This window comes from Stegostoma tigrinum, chromosome 36, assembly GCF_030684315.1.
Source record: "Stegostoma tigrinum isolate sSteTig4 chromosome 36, sSteTig4.hap1, whole genome shotgun sequence".
Classification (NCBI taxonomy): Eukaryota; Metazoa; Chordata; class Chondrichthyes; order Orectolobiformes; family Stegostomatidae; genus Stegostoma; species Stegostoma tigrinum.
This window is the reverse complement of record NC_081389.1, coordinates 9,344,445-9,363,193: the sequence shown is the minus strand read 5'-3', so window position 1 is coordinate 9,363,193 and position 18,749 is coordinate 9,344,445. Positions and strand designations below refer to the sequence as shown.

General features: G+C 48.1%; 1 protein-coding gene across 11 annotated transcripts in view; it reads right to left on the bottom strand.

The window, feature by feature from the left end:
* Positions 1–18,749, bottom strand: part of tln2b (talin 2b) — a 357,717-nt gene that overhangs the window by 107,990 nt on the left and 230,978 nt on the right. For all 11 annotated transcript variants that reach the window (XM_059640204.1, XM_059640207.1, XM_059640203.1 and 8 more), the window contains 6 exons: positions 18,619–18,727; positions 16,752–16,960; positions 16,018–16,116; positions 13,250–13,417; positions 11,770–12,064; positions 9,507–9,673 (listed from right to left, as the gene is read on the bottom strand). In XM_059640204.1, the coding sequence (XP_059496187.1) occupies positions 9,507–9,673; positions 11,770–12,064; positions 13,250–13,417; positions 16,018–16,116; positions 16,752–16,960; positions 18,619–18,727 (1,047 nt within the window). The remainder of the gene's footprint in view (positions 1–9,506; positions 9,674–11,769; positions 12,065–13,249; positions 13,418–16,017; positions 16,117–16,751; positions 16,961–18,618; positions 18,728–18,749) is intronic.

The window sequence follows — 18,749 nt, the reverse complement described above, 5'->3', positions numbered from 1 at the left end:
AGGGCAATCAGGGTCAGGCTATTGATGTTGGCCATTTCCCAAGAGTGAATGAAAGGTAACGGACCCACCAATGTTGGGACCATAGAAAGCGGAGAAACATACAATTCCAGGATCAGATAATCCAAAGATCACGGAGGATACAGGATGTTGCTGGGCTAGGTTTGGCAGAATCTTGGGGGCATTTTAAAACAGGAATCAGAATTTGAAAACCAAGGCACTGTTTGATCTCTGAGGAAGGGTCACCAGGCCCGAAACATTAGCTCTGACTTTTTCTTCACAGATGCTACCAGACCTGCTGAGCTTTTCCAGCAACTTCTGTTTTTGTCCCACTTAATCTCTTGTTCTTTACCCACTACCCCTCCCATTATTTCTCCTTCAAGAGCATATCTACAAAAGATTTCTAATGAATCTGTACCCTATTGTAGCGGTGTAATCCATATCCTCACCATTGCTTATTTTATAATTAATTACTTCCTAATTACTTCTTTAGATTGATGTTTTCTGGTTCTCAACCCTTCCACTCTTGGGAAAAAAAAATTCCTCTATTTCAACTATCCAAATGTAACATGCGTCTAAATGGCTGTATCCAATCACCTCTTAATCATCACCACTTGAACGAGACCATCTCCAGTAGCACCATATCCTTGCACTATACACGTGTCCCGTGCCAGCTTCAAAAAGGAGAATATAACCAACATCCCTTGACATTCAATGGTGTTACCATCAGTGAATCCCCACTATCAACATTTTAGGGTCGGGGCCAGGAACACGGAGGTGGATAACTCACCTCCTGACTTCCCAAAGCCTATGCACCATCTACAAGGCACAAGTCAGGAGTGTGATGGAATACTCCCCACTTGCCTGGATGGGTGCAGCCCCAACAACGCTCAAGAAGTTTGACACCATCCAGCCCGTTTGATTGGCACCACATCCATAAAGATCCACTCCTTCACTACTGGCAGTCAATAGCAGCAGTGTGTACCATCTACAAGATGAACTGCAGAAATTCACCAAAGATCCTCAAACAGCACCCACACCCATTTCTTTCTAGAAGGATAAGGACAGCAGATACATGTGAACACCTAATCCTGCAAGTTCCCCTTCAAGCCACTCACCATCCTGACTTGGAAATATATCACTGTTGTTTCAGTGTCACTGAGTTAAAATCCTGGAACTCCCACCCTGGCAGCACTATGGGTGTCCCTACACCCCATGGACATGTGGCGGTTCAAGTCGCCAGCTCGCCACCACCTTCTCAAGGCTAACCAGGATGAGTAATGAACAGTGGTGTGGTCAGTGATACACACATCCTACAGGCAAATAACAATAATTTTAAAAGTCCCTCTTTCTGTATAAAATTTCATTCATACTTTCTCCATAGGTTTCCCATCTTTCCTAAAGCACAGTGACAAAGTAAATTGCACACACCTTCCAGTTAGGGCCAAATGATAGTTTTATAAATTCCCCTTTCCTTTGGAATAATGCCACTGAGTCTCACTGAGGTGGAAAATGGGATCTTGCTTTATCGCCTCATCCAAAAGACAGTCTCCCTGACAGTATAGCATTCCCTCAATTCTGCACTGGAATATCATCCTGGATCGTACATGTCAATTGTGGAACAAAGTTTCTCTTACTCTTGAGGTAAGTGTGTAACCTACAGAGCCACACTGGCATCGAACAGATGGCTTGGAAACAGACCCTTTGACCCAACTTGTCCATGCCAACCAGATTTCCCAAACTAAACTAGTCCTATTAGCCTGCATTTGGCTCACAAACCACTGAACCTTTTCTATTTGAGATCTTTTTACCCATGGTAGGGGAGTGCAAACTAGATGGCACAGGTCTGAGGTGAAAAGGGAAAGATTTAAAAGGGACCCGAGGATCAATGTTCTCACGAAGAGGGAGGTGCGTGTATGGAATGAGCTGCCAGAGGAAGTGTTGGAGACTGATACAATTACAACATTTAAAAGGCATCGGGATGGGTACATGAATAGGAAGGGTTTATGGGGATATGGGCCAAAGTCTGGAAAATGGGCCTAGATTATTACAGGGTACCTGATTGGCATGGACAATCTAGAACATAGTGTGTGTTTCCATGCAGTACAACTCTATGACTATTCATGTACTCGTCTAAATGTCTTGAATGTTGCAATGGATACCTGTAATGGGAAACAGGGGGCAACGAGTCAGAGACAGGAGTGAGTAGATTGGCTAAGAAAGGGTGTAGATAAAGGAAGAGATCTTGAGAGGGGTTTGTCAAGACAACTGGCAAGTTCAAGGAATTGTAGTGAGGTCAAGATGCGAATTTGAAAGCTCCACCCTCAATGGCAGGACACAGGGAAGTTAGATAGCTGGGGGCAGGGTCACGTGGCAATCTAAGAATTCCGGGAGGTGGACAAAATTGGAGGGTCTAGAAAAGAGGCAGAGGATGGGTGGAGGTGGCAAAACGTCGGTGGAGGTCAACAAGTGCAGTGACGAGGCCAAATGGGACAAGGTAGGGGCAGAATTTGGTACTTTGGATCGCAGGTGGTCATTCAGAAACAGTTGGGTCTAAGGCAGTCAATGACTAGGATGCAAAGGCCTTTGGGTCTGGACGGGATGCTGTTAGGAGGGTCAGTATGGACTGAATGGGCCGAATGGCCTGCTCCCAAAGGATTCTATGATGGGTGAATTGGGATTGAATAGTCTTGGGTCAGTCTGGCAGAGTGGTATGAAATCCATTTCACAGCAATGTCATGAAAGCTCTCTTTCTCTCTCTCTCTCTTTCTCTCCCCAAGAGCCACCAGCACATTATTTCCGGCTCCACTTCTGCCACAGCCTGTAGAGTCAGGGAGTGTCAGCGTTAACGGCCCTCACTTCAAACATGCGCTGCTCGCTAAAGGTTTCAGATTAAGGTCTACGTCTGGGGATGCAGGTCAGAGGGAGCTTTACCCTTCACCTCAGCCAGAGTAATTCAATCCTGACACAATGGACAAACATAGAGCTTTCTCAGGCCAAACTCTGCATTCGGTCTGCTGTAGTATTTAATACAGGAAAAACAAACATGGAACTAATGTTGGGATCAATAACTAAAAAAGTAACCAAATCAAAGGTGGTGATCCCTACGTAGTAACAAAGAAAACAGGAGCAGTAGCAGGCCATTTGGCCCTTCAAGTCTAATCCACTATTCAATACAATCACGGCTGCTCATCCAACATAGTCTCGTGTTCCCACTTTCTCCCCAAACCCTTTGATCTCTTTAGCTCTAAGAAGTATGTCTAACAACTCCTTGAAAACATGCAATGTTTCAGTCTTGAACATTTTCTGTGGCAGCGAATTCCACAGGCTCACCGCTCTCAGGGGGAAAGACATTTCTTCTTATCTCAGTCCTTATTGGCCCACCCTGTATAATTAAACTGTGACGCCTGGCTCTGGACTCCCCAGACCGTCATCAGGAACATCCTTCCTGTGTCTGCCCTGTCTAGTCCTGTTAGAATTGATCCGTCTGACTCAATGGGAAAGCACATCCTTTATTTACATCAGACAGTTATCTGAAAAGGGAGAGTGCACGGGGTTACAGGACAACAGCTGAGGGTCTGCAAGTGGGGGCTGAATTGCTTATTCGGTGGGGGGGGTCATTAGCTTGGAGCTTTTGTTCGCACTCATTGATCAATTTAGTATGGGTGCAATGGGATGAATGGCCTCCTCCTACACACTTTAACAATTGTGCAAAATGATTTTAATTCCAATCAGAAAACAACAGGATTCAGGATGAGCTTGACAACTGGATACTAAATTGGCTTAACAGAAGCAGACAGAGAGCGGTGGTGGTGGCGGGTTGTTTTTCAGACTGTGGCCAGAGGTGTTCCACAGGGATCGTTACTGGGGGAGGGGCTCCACTTGTGTTTGTCATTTATATAAATGATTTAGATGAGAATATCGAAGGCATGATTAGTAAGTTTGTGGATGACACCAAGACTGGAGGTATACTGGACAGTGGAGAAGGTTATCTAAGATTACAAAGAGATCTTGATCAATTGTGTCAATGGGCTGAAGACAGAGTTTTATTTGAATAAATGTGAAGAATTGCATTTCAGTAAAACAAACAAAGGCAAGATTTATACAATTAAAGGTAGGGCCTTGGACAGTGTGGTAGAGCAGAGAAACCTAGGGGTTCACACACATAATTCTTTGAAGTTTGCATCACAAATAGGTAGGGGGTTTAAGAAGGCATTTAGCACGCTTTCCTTTATTGCTCAGGCCTTCGTGTAAAGGAGTTGGGACATTATGATGAGGCCTCTTCTGGAATACTGTGTCCAGTTCTGTCTCCCTGTTATAGGAAGGATATTATGAAGCTGGAGAGGTTTCAGAAGAAATTTACCAAGAGTGGGTTTTGAATTATAAAGAGAAGCTGCATGGGCTGGGACCTTTTTCACTGGAACATAGGAGGTTGAGAAGTGACCTTATAAAATAATGGGGGATATAGATAAGGTGTCTTTTACCTAGGGTGGGGCATTTCAAGACCAGGGGGCATATTCTTAAGGCGAGAGGGTAAATATTTTTAAATAAGTTATGGCTGGCAATTTCTTTTTTCTTAAAACGGTGAGTGGTTCAGGTGTGGAAGTGAAAGTGATGGATGCAGGTACAGTTATATAATGTTTAAAAGACATTTGGATAAGTATATGAATAAAGGAGGGATATGGGCCTGGAGCAGGCAGGTGGGACTAGATTAGTTTGGGATCATGGTCAGAATGGACTGGTTGGACCGAAGGGTTGTTTCCATGCTGTATGACTCTATGACAGGGAAACAGTCAGGATAAATTAATGGAACCAGCAACAGGATTTTCAAAGAAATTCCCGATGCCACTGTTCTCCTACTAACGCTAAATTGGAAGCAAGCTTGCTTACGTGAGTCCCAGGTTTTGTTTGAATTCTGCACAAGGCAGGATATCAGCTGTCAAATTAAACAATCGACCACTCTTTCACAGAGATTTTGATCTTCCCTCGGAAGCAAGCTGCTCAAAATAACAAAGCGTTGCAAATTTAAGCAAAAGACCTTGCAATGAGTAATTTGCTTGCAATTAGTAGAAATTTAGTTCCCTCAGTGCCTTTGTGTACAAACACAATAAGAAGTCAAGGTAACTTTCAAAAAGCAAAACAAACTTTTTTCACTTTCTCGAAAGGCACCAAGTTCTTTAATGCGTACCAGACAAATAGTTTGATTTTCTCGCAGGTACTTCTGCGTTTGAAGGGATTGGCGGGGATTATTCTCCACTCTCGCAACAAGAGAGAGAGCATGGAACAGACCAGGAGTGTCCATCTGGCTTTGTGACCACTGTTAAATGGTGGCTGTCAGAGTTAAGGCGAATTTCCTCATGGGGCTAAAAATCAGGATGCGCCATGATCCAGAAAAAGCAAATATACTGGGAAATGGAAGCAGAAAGTGCTGGAGAAACCTGACAGGTCTGGCAGCACCCATGGAGAAAGAATAACAGAACTAACATTTGGAGTTGGGAAGCAAGGGTCTTTAAGGAAGGAAGAACTGTAGGAAGTTAGTATTAGGGCGGCACGGTGGCTCAGTGGTTAGCACTGCTGCCTCACACCACCAGGGACCTGGGTTCAATTCCAGCCTCGGGCAACTGTCTGTGTGGAGTTTGCACATTCTACCTGTGTCTGCATGGGTTTCCTCTGGGTACTCTGGTTTTCTTCCCACAGTCCAAAGATTTGCAGGTTAGGTGGATTGGCCACGCTAAATTGCCCGTAGTGTTCAGGGATGTGTAGATTAATTGGGTTATGGGGATGGATGTGGGTGGGATGCTGTGAGAGTCAGTATGGAGTTGTTGGGCCGAAAGGCCCGTTTCCATACCATAGAGGGTTTAAGTCTTGAAAGTGCCACTACATCACGTCAGCCCAACAGCAGATGCCCTTTCACGAACATCGATGATACTGTTTTAATTCTGGATTTTTATTGAATTCAAATTTTACCAGCTGCTGTGGCAGGATTCGAACCTGCGCTCCCAGCCCACAGTTCTGGCTAACACAAACAGTGTCAATGACATCACCTCCCCAAACTGGAGTTCAGCTACAAATTAGCCAGGATCTGATTGATTACCGCAACACAGTGGAGGGGCTGAATGGTCTCCTGGGCCTTGGAAAATTGCCAGTGCAAAATAAAAATGAGCAACCCAGATGGGGCACTCACCCGTGAAACAGGGAATGGGGCTCCATGGGCAGTCGGTGAGGGGAGGAGGGGGTCAGGCTACAGACGAGGGTGGGCACTGATGTCCATCCCACCCAGGCCACAGACTGCTGTTCTGGTGAGCTGTGGCTGAGGTTTCTTCTGTTCAATGGCCCTTACGACATTACATGCGTCACAATATCAGTGGTTCAAACTTCAGCACTGGTTAAGGAAACTAAAAGGCAAACAATGCAGTAAGCTCAATTCAAGCCTATTACTGCTCACAAAGTGTGAGGTTATATTGCCCACCCCCAATTGCCTAGAGGGCAGTTCAGAGTCGACATTGCTGTGGGTCTGGAGTTGCATGTAGGCCAGACCAGGTAAGGGTGGCAGTTTCCTTCCATAAAGGGCATTAGTGAACCAGATGGATTTTTCCTGACGATCAACAATGGATTCACAGTCATCATTAGGTTCTTCATTTTAGATTGTCTACTGAATTCAAATTCCACCATCTACCGAGGCAGGATTCGAACCCGGGTCCCCAGAATGTTGCGTGGGTCTCTGGGATTAACAGTCCAGTGATAATACCACCAGGCCATCGTCTCCACACAAACTGGCCCTGCTGTTCCAAAGCCCACCTGGAACAATAGCAACAGTGAACCCCCCCAAGCCAACCTCACACGTGCTCTCTTCACTCCCTCAGTTACCATTGCCCTCTGCTTCCCTCTAAACCAAACGAGCTGTGGCAGACCTCGATTGGAGCCAGTGGGAAATTTAAAACATGGGATTGCAGAGATCAGCTCTGGCTCCTCTCAGAGCTGCAATCTGAACTGAAGTTATAACAAGCAATTTATTTGTCCGGAGAAGAGCAGGCTGAGAGATTAAGGGAGATCAAGGTACTCAGAAATCAGGAGGAGCAGGGAGCGAGGGACTGAGAACGAGAGAATTAGAAGTAATGAGGGGGAGAAATCTTTATTTTTTTCTGATGCAGGGAGCGGTCGAGGTGTGGATTGTGTGGCCAGAGAGTGCGCAGTGGAGGCAGGTCTAAGTGATGCATTCAAGGAGGCAATTAGAAAGTGCTCTGCAAAAGGGAGAACGTGCAGAGGTTACAGGGAGAACGGCAGCTAGCGAAATGCTCATTTGGCGTGATGGCACGGGCACAGACAGACCAAATTGTCTTCTCCTGCATCCGAACATCTGTAACCCAGGCAAGGCAACAGCTAGTGCCAATCTCCTGTCTCCTGGAGTGGCGTAGGGGGCACCATGTGTCATGAAGGATCACCCGGCCTTGAAGGGCATGCAGTGCCATCATTTTCACTGTCGACTTCGTGGTCATTTTTCCAAGCACCAGCTCATTAATTACTGGATGATTCGAATTCAATTTCAAAGCTGGCCCCCCCCTCCCCCGCGGCGTTGACTGGTATTTCCATCCAGTATTACAATCTGCCAGTCCCACAGTCAGCAGGAGTTGGAATACTAAGAGGGGGTCTGGCCTTCTGGAATGAATTACGTTTTCTTTTTCTCTCGTGGAGATTCATTCAGGACGTTGAATGGACTGCCTTGGCCAGACCACAACACCGTGTAAAGTCCAACTCCACCCACTGTGGCAGGTAACAGCACACAAACCCAATGAGATAGCTAGGCAGCAGAGTAAACACACCGGGAGTCGGGGGAAATGTGATAACCCAAACTCCACTACAGTCAAAGCCAGGCGAAACCACTGAGAAACGATGATATTCTGGCATTCGCAGCCTGCGACGTTGAAAGGTAAGGAGTCTTCACTCACACCTACTCAAAGTTGGCCTGTGTTTCAAAGGGAATGGGATATAAAAGTAATAAAACAACGGTAGCCAATCACAAGCATCTGCCAAAGATGATAATGATAAGGCACTGGTCAGATCATGCCTGTAATTCTGTGACTAATAGGACAAATAATCTCAACAGGAAAGATGCACGAACATTAGAGGCAATGTAGAGAAAGTTGATACCACATGTCTCATGAGGAGAGATTGAGTAGATCGGGCCTGTACTCATTGGGATGTCAAAGAATGAGAGGAGACCTTTTTAAAAAATGTCAGACTCTTCGGGGACTTTACAGAGTAGATGCAGAAAGGTTGTTTCCCCTGGTGGGAGAGTCTAGGACCACAGGGTACAAGCTCAGAATATGGGGGCATACATTTAAGGACAGAGAGATTTCTTCACTCTTTACTGCAAAAGGCTGTCGACGCTGGGTCATTAAGTACACACAAAGTTGAGATAGGCGGGTTTTTAGTCACTAAGGGAATCAAACTTACAGGGAAGAGTGGAGTTGAGGATGATCGGATCAGCCATGATCTCAGTGGATGGTAGCCTCAATGAGCTTGTTTGTTTTATGGTCGTAACCAGGAGCCAGCATAGGTCAGTGAGCACAAAGGTGATAAAGGGCCAGGGTTTGAGGAGACAGAGTTTTGGACAAGGTTGAGTTTAAAGGGGGTGGAATTTGGGATGCCAGCCAGGAATATGCTGGAACAGCCACATGTAGAATAAAAGGTCAGACTGAAAGGGAAGTTTGTTTGGCATGGCTTTAAAAATTGGGAGGCGATGGCGCAGTGGTATTATTGCTGGACTGTTAAACCAGAGACCCAAGTAATGTTCTGGGGACCTAGGTTTGAATCCCACCATGGCAGAGGGTGGGATTTGAATTAAAAGTCCAATGATGACCATGAATCCATTGTTGACTGTCAGAAATACCCATCTATGGCATGGCGGCTCAGGGCCAGGGACCTGGATTCAATTCCAGCCTCGAATGACTGTCTGTGCGGAGTTTGCAAGTTCTCCCCGTGTCTGCGTGGGTTTCTCCGGGTGCTCCAGTTACCTCCCACAGTCCAAAGATGTGCAGGTTAAGTAGATTGGCCATGCTAAATTGCCTATAGTGCCTGGGGATGGGTCTGGATAGGCTGCTCCGAGGGTCGGTGTGGACTTGTTGGGCAGAAGGGCCTGTTTCCATACTGTAGGAATTGTATGTGCACAGGAAATAGATTAGCCATGGGAAATGTAGGGATAGAGGGATGAGGCAGGTCTGGGTGGGTGGTATGGTCATCAAAGGGTTGGTGTGGATTCGACGGTCCGAATGGCCTGCTTCCATACTGGAGGGAATTCTGTGGTTTCTATGATCTGGTTCACCAATGTCCTTTAGGGAAGGAAACGGCCATCCTTACCTGGTCTGGTCTACATGTGACCTACACGTTGACTATGAATTGGGCAATAGATGCTGACCTGGCCAGCAACACTCTCATCCCGTGACAGACTTCTTGGACTCAGGTTTCCCACGATCCCGGGAGTAGGGCTTAGACAGGAAGAAGTTGAATACCTTCGCGGCTTCCACCATCCTCGCCGTGGAATCAGCCAATAGCTTCGCCGCGGCTAGCAGCTTCTTTGAGTTATCAACATCGCTCTCCGCCTCTGCGTCTGACCTCATGGCGTTCACCAAATCTGACGTGGCCTGGGCCAGGACTCGCGCCTGTCGAACCATCTCCCCTGTGGGCCACAGATACCAACTTGTGGTTACTCAACAACGTCCAGACTCCTAGCCAACTACTTCGCTCTCCCCCAAGTTTGAAGCCACATTAATCCCCTCATTAAACCTTCCGTCAGCTCGCGAGCAGCTGTAGTTCTCACACTGCTCCCCGCGCTCCCCAACAAAACAAAAACACTTCCATCATTATTCTATGCCACCTGCATGCCTTGGCTCCTGGGCCAATACCTCTCCCTTCCCTGAATCCAAACTACCCTTCAATTGGGAATTCTCAATCCAAGATATTCCTGTACCCCAGGAGCAGAGAAGGGCCCAGGGAGGTCTTGGCATAGTCCACCCCCAAGGCCAGTAACCATCCTCATAAACAAGCTTGCTCTGTGGTTTCTCCTGACATTGGAAAGGATTTATGTGCCATCGAGGGAGGTTCACTAGGCTGAAACCAGGGCCTATCAGGGCAGCCTTACAAGGAGCGATTAGTTTGACTTGGGCCCTTCACTAGAATTTAAAAGGATGAGAGGGAATCTGATTGAAACATATAAAATTCCAAGCAGGTGGACAGCCTAGATGCCAGGAGGGAGTCTACTTTAATCAACACTGTTTATGAAATGGGCAAACACTTGGCTGACCGATCTCCTTGACAATTTTTTACAACGGAGTGACACCACAAGATCACGAGGGGAGTCCAGAACCAGGGTACACTGTCTCAGTATCTGGGGCGGTCCATTTAGGTCTGAGATGAGGAAAATTGTCTTCCCTCGAACACATGGGATTCCTTAATGCAGGAGGCTGTAAAGCCCAAGTCACTGAATATATTTAAGAACAAGCTTGATAAAATTCCAGATAGTAAAGGCCATTAGGCGAGCACATGGGAAAAAGACATTGAGACAGATGATCATATTGAACAGGAGAGCAGGCTGGAGGGATCAAATGGCCTACTTGGGCCTCCAGTTTCGACGCCTCTTTGACTTGACTGATGACCTTCCCAGAATTCTGAGCGTACGAGTCTCCCCTCATTAACTTGAGATCCACTCCCTTTCAAAAGAAAATGCTCAAGGAGATTGGTCAGCTGAGTGTCTGCACACTCAGGAAACCACACTGATGGTCAATTGCCCAATGATTCCCATACCAATGTTGGAAAGTGGTGTCTCCTTTCAAACTTCACACTTTCACTATTCCACATGTCCTGTGGAGCAAGGGGCCTCATTTAAATTATCGCAAACCCGAAGACGTAACATCAATTCAGCACTCCTCTTTTCAGGCATATGTAACGCAACAGATTCCTTGGGTTAGAGTGATCATTTTCAAACACCTCCTGACAATGCCTCAAATTCCTTGCTTTGAACATGCAGGTCAGGGGTCTCTCACCTGATATGTTAACGCTCTTTCTCTCTCGCTCTCTCCCTCCCCGTCCACACACATGTCCATAATTTCTGATTTCCATTGCCCACAGTATGTTGCTTATTAACTGGATAAAGGCATAAACACTCTCATCAAACAAAAAAGCAGAATACTGCAGGTTCTGGAAATCTGAAACAAACAGGGATGATGCGGTGGCACGGTGGCTCAGTGGTTAGCAATGCTGCCTCACAGCACCGGGGACCTGGGTTCGAATCCACCCTCGGGCGACTGTCTGTGTGGAGGTTGCACATTCTCCCTGTGTCTATGTGGGTTTGCTCCGGTTTCCTCCCACAGTCCAAAGAAGCGCAGGCTAGGTGGATAAGCCAGGGAAAATTTCCTGTAGTGTTGAGAATATGTGGCTTGGGTGGGGTTTAGGGGGACGGATCTGGGTTGCTCTGAGGGTCAGTGTGGACTTGTTGGGCTGAAGGGCCTGTTTCCACACGGTAGGGATTCTGTGATTCTATTCTACGAACTCTGGAGGCATCTGTAGCTACAGGAAAAAGTTAAAGTTTTGAGTCTAGTATAACTCTTCAGGGTAGAGGGGCACCTTTTCGACATGGCGGACCAGGCCTGAGGCCTACTTATGCTCCTCATGCACCCAATAAAGTCAGTGCACCCAGACCCTACCACCAATGTGCGAGGGCTCACTGCCAATCAATATTTTTCCACTAGTGGTTTTCTCAGACACTTCCCCTCTTACCTGCGTCACCCATGGAGCTGAAGATGCTCTCGGTCACAGTCATGATGGTGTCAGTCGCCTGGTCGTAGCGCCCGATGGGCTCCCCTCTGCTGGCATACTGGCGCACGTGCTGGAGGAGGTCGTTGAGGGCCTGGCTAACCACGCTCGCCGCAGCGCTGACCTGCTTCAGGAGCTCGGTGTCCTCCGTAGCTGCCTGGCAGGCCTTGACACAGCCCTCGACCGAGCGGTCCACCAGCTTCCCGGCCTCCACCAGCTGCTCCTGGCACACGGGCGAGCTGATGGTTGGACTGACCACCTGAACCGGATCACACCGGATGGTTATTGATGGAACACCAAAAATGGAGAGTCGTACAGCACAGAAACAGACCCTTTGGTCCAACTCATCCATGCTGACCAGACATCCTAAATTAATCTAGTCCAATTTGGCCCATACCCCTTGAAACCAATTTCACATCCTGCAGAACACTTAGACTAAGCTCTGACCCCCAAGTAGGATCTTCCAGCACAGAAGAGGCCATTCAGCCTGTTTAGGTTATTTTTGTTGCTAGGGTTCCCATCTCAACTGTTATTCAGAGTCAACGCTCAGAATGGATTCCCATTTCTACACCTGACAGACGCGCAACGGTCAAGCATTTCTCTCGGCCACTCTTTTCCCATTCAGTCCCCTCTTGGAATGAACTTTCCCAATTATTCCCACTTACCTGCCTATTTCCAATGTTCCGTGAATTTTCCCCTTAGTAACTGGTCATTGTTGCTCCTCATCAGCTGTGGATAATGCAAGATTTCAGGAATGGACACTGTTCTTGTGAGGCTAGACAAACCTGGTGGGTTACATAGCAATGTGACCCAATGCAGGAGGGAAGGTGCTTGCCTCCAATGGAGAGGTTGGGGGTCGGGGTGGGGGGGGTGGAAACAATACTCCTCCCTTTCAAATCTAGTGGCCCATCTGATCAATAATGCCAATCGGTGCCATATTCAGGATTGCCAGCCAGCCAAGGTCCCCAAGCATTTCAATTGGGTTGGCCTGACCTCAGCAGACAAATGTCAAAGGTCGGGGTATAACACCCAGCACCAACCATGCGTTGGGACCAAGAGAGGGCAGCCCAGGCAGGGTTGAGCCCAAAGTGGGCTAGTGAGCACTTGTGAGGAGTGTGCGCCCAGCACGGCTAAGCGCTTATGCACTGTGATGTTGAACTGTTAACTTTGCTTTGTTTTTCTACTTTTTAGTAAGAAGGGCTGTAATATTTAACTTCTTAAGCTTTGTTTGATTAACTTTTCAACTTTGTACCATGATTCCGTACCCAAGTTGTAACTGAGATGGCGCTGTTAAGTCGTGACATGTAAACTTTTCACTGTATTCATTAATTCAAAATAATTAACATAGCCTTGACGTAAATCAAACCCATTTGCAAAGACGCAAACCACAGTGTTCCCCATTGACCAGGAAATCTGGGATCTTTCCTCCTGGCCCTGCACTCACCTTCGCACAGGCGACCAGCTGCGAGGTGGACAGGGCACACTGTGTGGCAGCAGCGATCACCCGGTTTTGCAGCACAGTGTCTTCGGCCACCTGCGCCACATTCTTCGCCTTCAGGACCAACATGGCGGCTGCATTCGCCACTGCCTTGGCCAAACTCATCAGCACATCCTGCCACAAGGGGGAGACAAAAAGGGGTAAGTGGCTCAGGGACCAGCTGGCTTGTACCTGGCCCATTCACAGAATGGGAAAAGTAACTGCTGTGTATCTGACAGAGACGACAAGTTGCTGCTGGGCCTGGTCCAATTTCAAATTGGGGTCATCAATTCTTACACAGTGTCTAGAGCTGTTGCAGCTTGAATTGGGCTTCCTGGCTCAGAGGGAAGGACACTACCACTATCCCATAAGAATTTTAGATCGTTAACTGTAATTTTTATTCAACCTATTTTTCAAATCAACCTCTTCAGAAGACGTTGTAACGCACCGCTGGAGCAGGTGGGATTTGAACTGGGCTTCAGTAATTGATTACTTGACAATAATATTGTGCATTAACTGTAAACAATTCATAACACTGAGCAGTAATGATCACTAAACACAAGGTAACAATACTGTGCAGTAACACTAATCTATTGCTGGCAACTAACAGAAAAACATCATGAGCTAATTACTGGTTAAACAAATGAGGGATTAACACTAACCAATTAATTGATAATGACATTCAGCATTAAGATCAACCTCTACTGGTTAATACTGCTGAGTGTTAACACTGATTATTAGCACTAACTAATTACTAGTTAATAACACGCTGAGCATCAACACTATTAGATTACTACTTAACAACACTGAGTGCGAACAGACATTGATAACTGGTCACTAATACTGAGCATTAACAATTACTACACAGACAGAAAACATTGGAGGTGTACTAGAGTTTGGTCTTCAACCACACAAAACTGGTATCAAGACACGTGACAAAGCTTGAGCGAAGAAGCCTATTTTAGGAGGTCAGGAGATTTTTCTTTCAAGTCAACATGGAAATGTTGTGGAGGCAAGTTCAACTGAGGCATTCAAGAGGGGCACTGGCCAACTGGTGCAGGAGGAGAGCGAGTCGGGGGGAAGGTGCAGGAGGAGAGCGAGCTGGGGGGGGAAAGGTGCGAGAGGAGAGCGAGTGGGGGGAGAGGTGTGGGAGGTGAGCGAGCGGGGAAGGAGAGGGAGCGGGGTGGGGGTCGAGTGGAGGGGGAGTGGGGGAGCGGGGGAGTAGGGAAGGAGACGGAGCGGGGAAATGGGGAAGGATATCGGGTGGGGTGGGGGAAGGATATCGGGTGGGGTGGGGGAAGGATATCGGGTGGGGTGGGGGAAGGATATCGGGTGGGGTGGGGGAAGGATATCGGGTGGGGTGGGGGAAGGATATCGGGTGGGGTGGGGGAAGGAGACTTGAAAAGGCGAATTGGAAATGAGGACAAGGGTTTTTAAAAGTGAGATGCTGCTCGGCTGAGAGCGAATGCAGGTCAGGGAGCAGACAGGTGATGGGCAATCAGGACATGGTGAAAATGAGGTTGAGCACAAATCTACAGAGGGAGGGTCAGCTGGAGCTGGGCTGGAGTTTCAAATGTGGACGAAACAAAGTTTGAGATCAGGGTGTCAACAGCAACTGGACTGAACCAGAGGCGGAGATGTCATGAATGTTGACGGAGCGGGTCTTACTAATGGCACAGATATAGAATACAATCATTATTAGCTCGTGTTACTGATGACTGAGAGCAGTGACATGGGGGATGAACATTCCTTAATCATACTGGGGTCACCTTGTAGTGCAGTGGATAGTGCCTGGATACCACAGGTTCAACTCCAACTTCGGGACTCGAAGGCCATGGACAGTCTTTTTGTAACACGACCAAAACCTGTCAGTTATCAACCTGCAAAGCCCCCTGAGACATTCACATCAGGTGGTAACAGGAGGAGAAACTCCTGTCGGCCATGTTGTGATGCTGGGGTCAGGGTGGGGGGGTTATCCCTTAAGTCCCAGGCCGACAATTTGCTCCAAGAAACCATATCCTCGGAAACACACACACACAGACACACACACACGGGGTCTTGACTGCGTTGTCCTCTACCCATCAGAAGAGGAAAGAAATACCCTCGGCATTAACGTTCTCATTTTGTGTCAAATTCATGCACCTTCTGAACAAGTGAATCTGAATGTGCAGAACATTCCGGAACAAGTATAGAACGTGGAACAATTTTACGTTCCCCCCCAACCGCTCCCCCCCCCCGCCCCCCCCCAAGAAAACCAGTGCAACAGGGGACAATAAATGAAGGATCATAGATTACAGAATCCCTACAGTGTGGAAACAGACCCTTCGGCCCAACAAGTCCACACCACCCCTCTGAGCAGCCCACCCAGACCTATCCCCCTATATCTCACCTAATCTACACATCCCTGAACACTACCGGCAATTTAGCACAGCCAATGCCCCTAACCTGCACATCTTTGGACTGTGGGACAAAACCAGAGCACCCGGAGGTAACTCATGCAGACACTGTGAGAATGTGCAAAATCCACACTGACAGTTGCCCGAGGATTAATTGAATCCGGGTCCCTGGTGCTGTGAAGCTGCAGTGTTAACCACTGAGCCACCGTGCCAATCCAACGAAAAATCCTGGGGAAAACTAACACGAGTCAGACCAACAATCAACGGGAGGGCTCGAACAGAGATGCCTCAACCAATTAACCCCTCCAGAAAAGAGTTCAAAGAGGCTTTCCTTTTTACCTGGAATCGCTCGTCCGTCTCGCTCTCTCCAATGTGCCGCAAGAGGTCTCCACTGGCCTGGCCAATGCTTCCAGCTGCTGTCAGGACGGTCTGCCGAGGCTGGGAACAGGAGAACACACACACACCCTGACTTTCTGACAAAACATACCCACACGCTGGGTGCTGAAACTGTTTCCTAATAACATACAAATTGAGAATTACCCATGCCCCCACCATCGCCCCCCCCCCCCCCCCCCCCCACCCACCCCAGCTGCAACCTTGACAGGGACGAAGCAATAAGTTTCAAAACCTTCCAGAGACTCAGCAGGGAGGGTGGGGTACATCCATTTTGCAGCAGGAGCTTGAGACCATAATAACGCACAGCACATTATTCCATCAGCAAGGCAAAGGCATGATGGAAGTAGATGTTCAATCAGAAATTCTGAACAGGAACTGGTTAAATATGAGGAAAAAGTGAACTTAAAGCAGGCAACTGGGACAAAGCAGGGCTAGCGGGGCGAGCTCTTACAAAAGAGCCAGCACAGGGTCGATGGGTTGAATGGCCTCTGCCTGTGCTGCGTGGCTTCTCCCTGCTTGATGTTAGTCTGTAATGCCCGCTGACAGAACTGATGGCTGCCAGTTGGAAGGGAAACTGATGGCCTGCCCTCATTTTCTGTTCCATTTCGGACTTGAACACCCCAGCCCCGTGCCAGCCCGTGGACACCCCCACCCCACCCCTACCTCCTACAGCTCACCTCCCCCGATGAAGGCTCAACTGCCTTCAGCAGATCAGACACGGCGCCAGCCAATGTCCTCGCAGCACGCAACAGGTCCTGGCCACTGCCAATGTCATCGTCCATGAGAGCTGCCAGCATCTTCACACCCTTAGACATCTCCGTCAGATTCGAAGAAATGGTAGTGATGGCACAGCCCACTGCAGTGTAATCAGTGTCTGCGGGATCTCCTGGAGGGGGACACCACCGTTTACAAGATGTCCCTGCCCTCTGATTTATATCACGCTCAGATCCCACCCCCCCCCCACTCCCCCCAACCCCGTTCCTTCAGGCTGCAACACCATTGTTACCGAGTCCCAGGCTAATCGGGGCACAAGCTCCTTTCCTCCTCCCAGTACTGACCATCTGTGTGCAGCAAAGCACAGGTGCTCTTCAAAACCCTGCACCACACCAGTCCCACCCAAGTCACACCAGCTCGTCATACTAGCGCCCCCCCCACTGCCCCGCCAACCTGCCACCCCCTCCGGTCACACTGATGCAACACATTTCCCCCCCACCCACCCTACCTCACCCCCAACCACCCCGTCACAATAAGCCCACCCCTCCCTGTCACACCAGCGACTGCCACACTAGCCACCCCACCCTGCCACATTAGCCACCCTCCCCATCATACCAGCCCCTGTCACGCTAGCCCCCCTCCCTGTCACACCAGCCCCGGTCACACTAGACCCCATCACACTTGCCCATGTCACAGTAGACCCCCCCAATTCCCTGTCACACTAATGTCCTGCCTGTGTAAGAACAAAACACATTCTACTTTCATACATCAATGTCACATTTTTCCTTGGAATTATTGATTACTGCCCTACAGATGGCTTTAAACTGGAATGTGTGACACTCTGTGATGTCTTTGTTTTAAGCTGAAGTACAGTGTATAGCGTCGAGTAAGTAAATACATATTTGACCATTTCAGGGTTTAAAATTCTCTCTTGCACACCAATCTTCAAATAAGGCTTTTGGTGAAAGACACAAATCTCTGCTTTTCAGTGTGTCTTCTTGCCTCCCTGGGTCTTCTTTCAGCTTTCGCAGGCATCTGGATGGTAGGAATACTGACCACTGCCTGAGGGGGACAGCTGGATGTCAGTGATGGGCAATAGGAATGCAGGTCTCCAGATGCACCAACTGGACCCTTGGATAATGAGGGAGGTTGAGAATTTAGCCAAAAGTCAAAAAACAAAGAGGCATTTAGGAAGCTAAAATCAGACAGGACCTGAGAGGAATATAAGGCAAGTAGGAAAGAACTTGAGCAGGGAAGTAGGAAAGCAAGAAACGGCCATGAAATGACCTTGGCAAGTAGGGTTAAAGAGAATCCCAAGGCATTCTATAGATATATCAAAAACAAGAGGATAATGAGGGAGAAGGTAGGAACACTCAAGGATAAAAGGAGGGGACTTATGCTTGGAGGCAGAAAATGTGGGTAAGAACCTAAATGAGGGCTTTGTATTGGTATTTACCCAGGAGAAGGATATGGAGGATAGTGAGATTTGTGTGGAGCATACGAATGTATGCAGGGTAGTTTGATCTCAGCAGAATAATAGGTCGGCACGACGTCGTGGGCCGAAGGGCCTGTACTGTTCTACGTTCTAATGCACTAAGTTTCATTCTCCATCACTTGGTGGGACAAAGACAGGAGGAGGTAGCAAATAGGCTGGAGCAGATACCACAGAACTGGGAGGGTTCCCCCCGGTGGTGATTTTCTTTGTCTTCACAGATGCTGCTAGACCCACTAAGCTTTTCCAGCAACTTCTACTTTTGTTGCCACTTAACAGGGAGCTGCTTTCACTGGTTTAAACTCGTGGTTTCGGCGCTCAGCATAGCAAGGGCTTACCGGCCGTGAGGTTGACCACGGAGGCCGTTCCTGCTGTGATCGCATCAACCTGCGAGTGGATTTCGTGCTTCGATTCATCCACCTTGTTCTGGACCCACACCTTGGACGCCTGATGGATGGAGGAAGGCAGC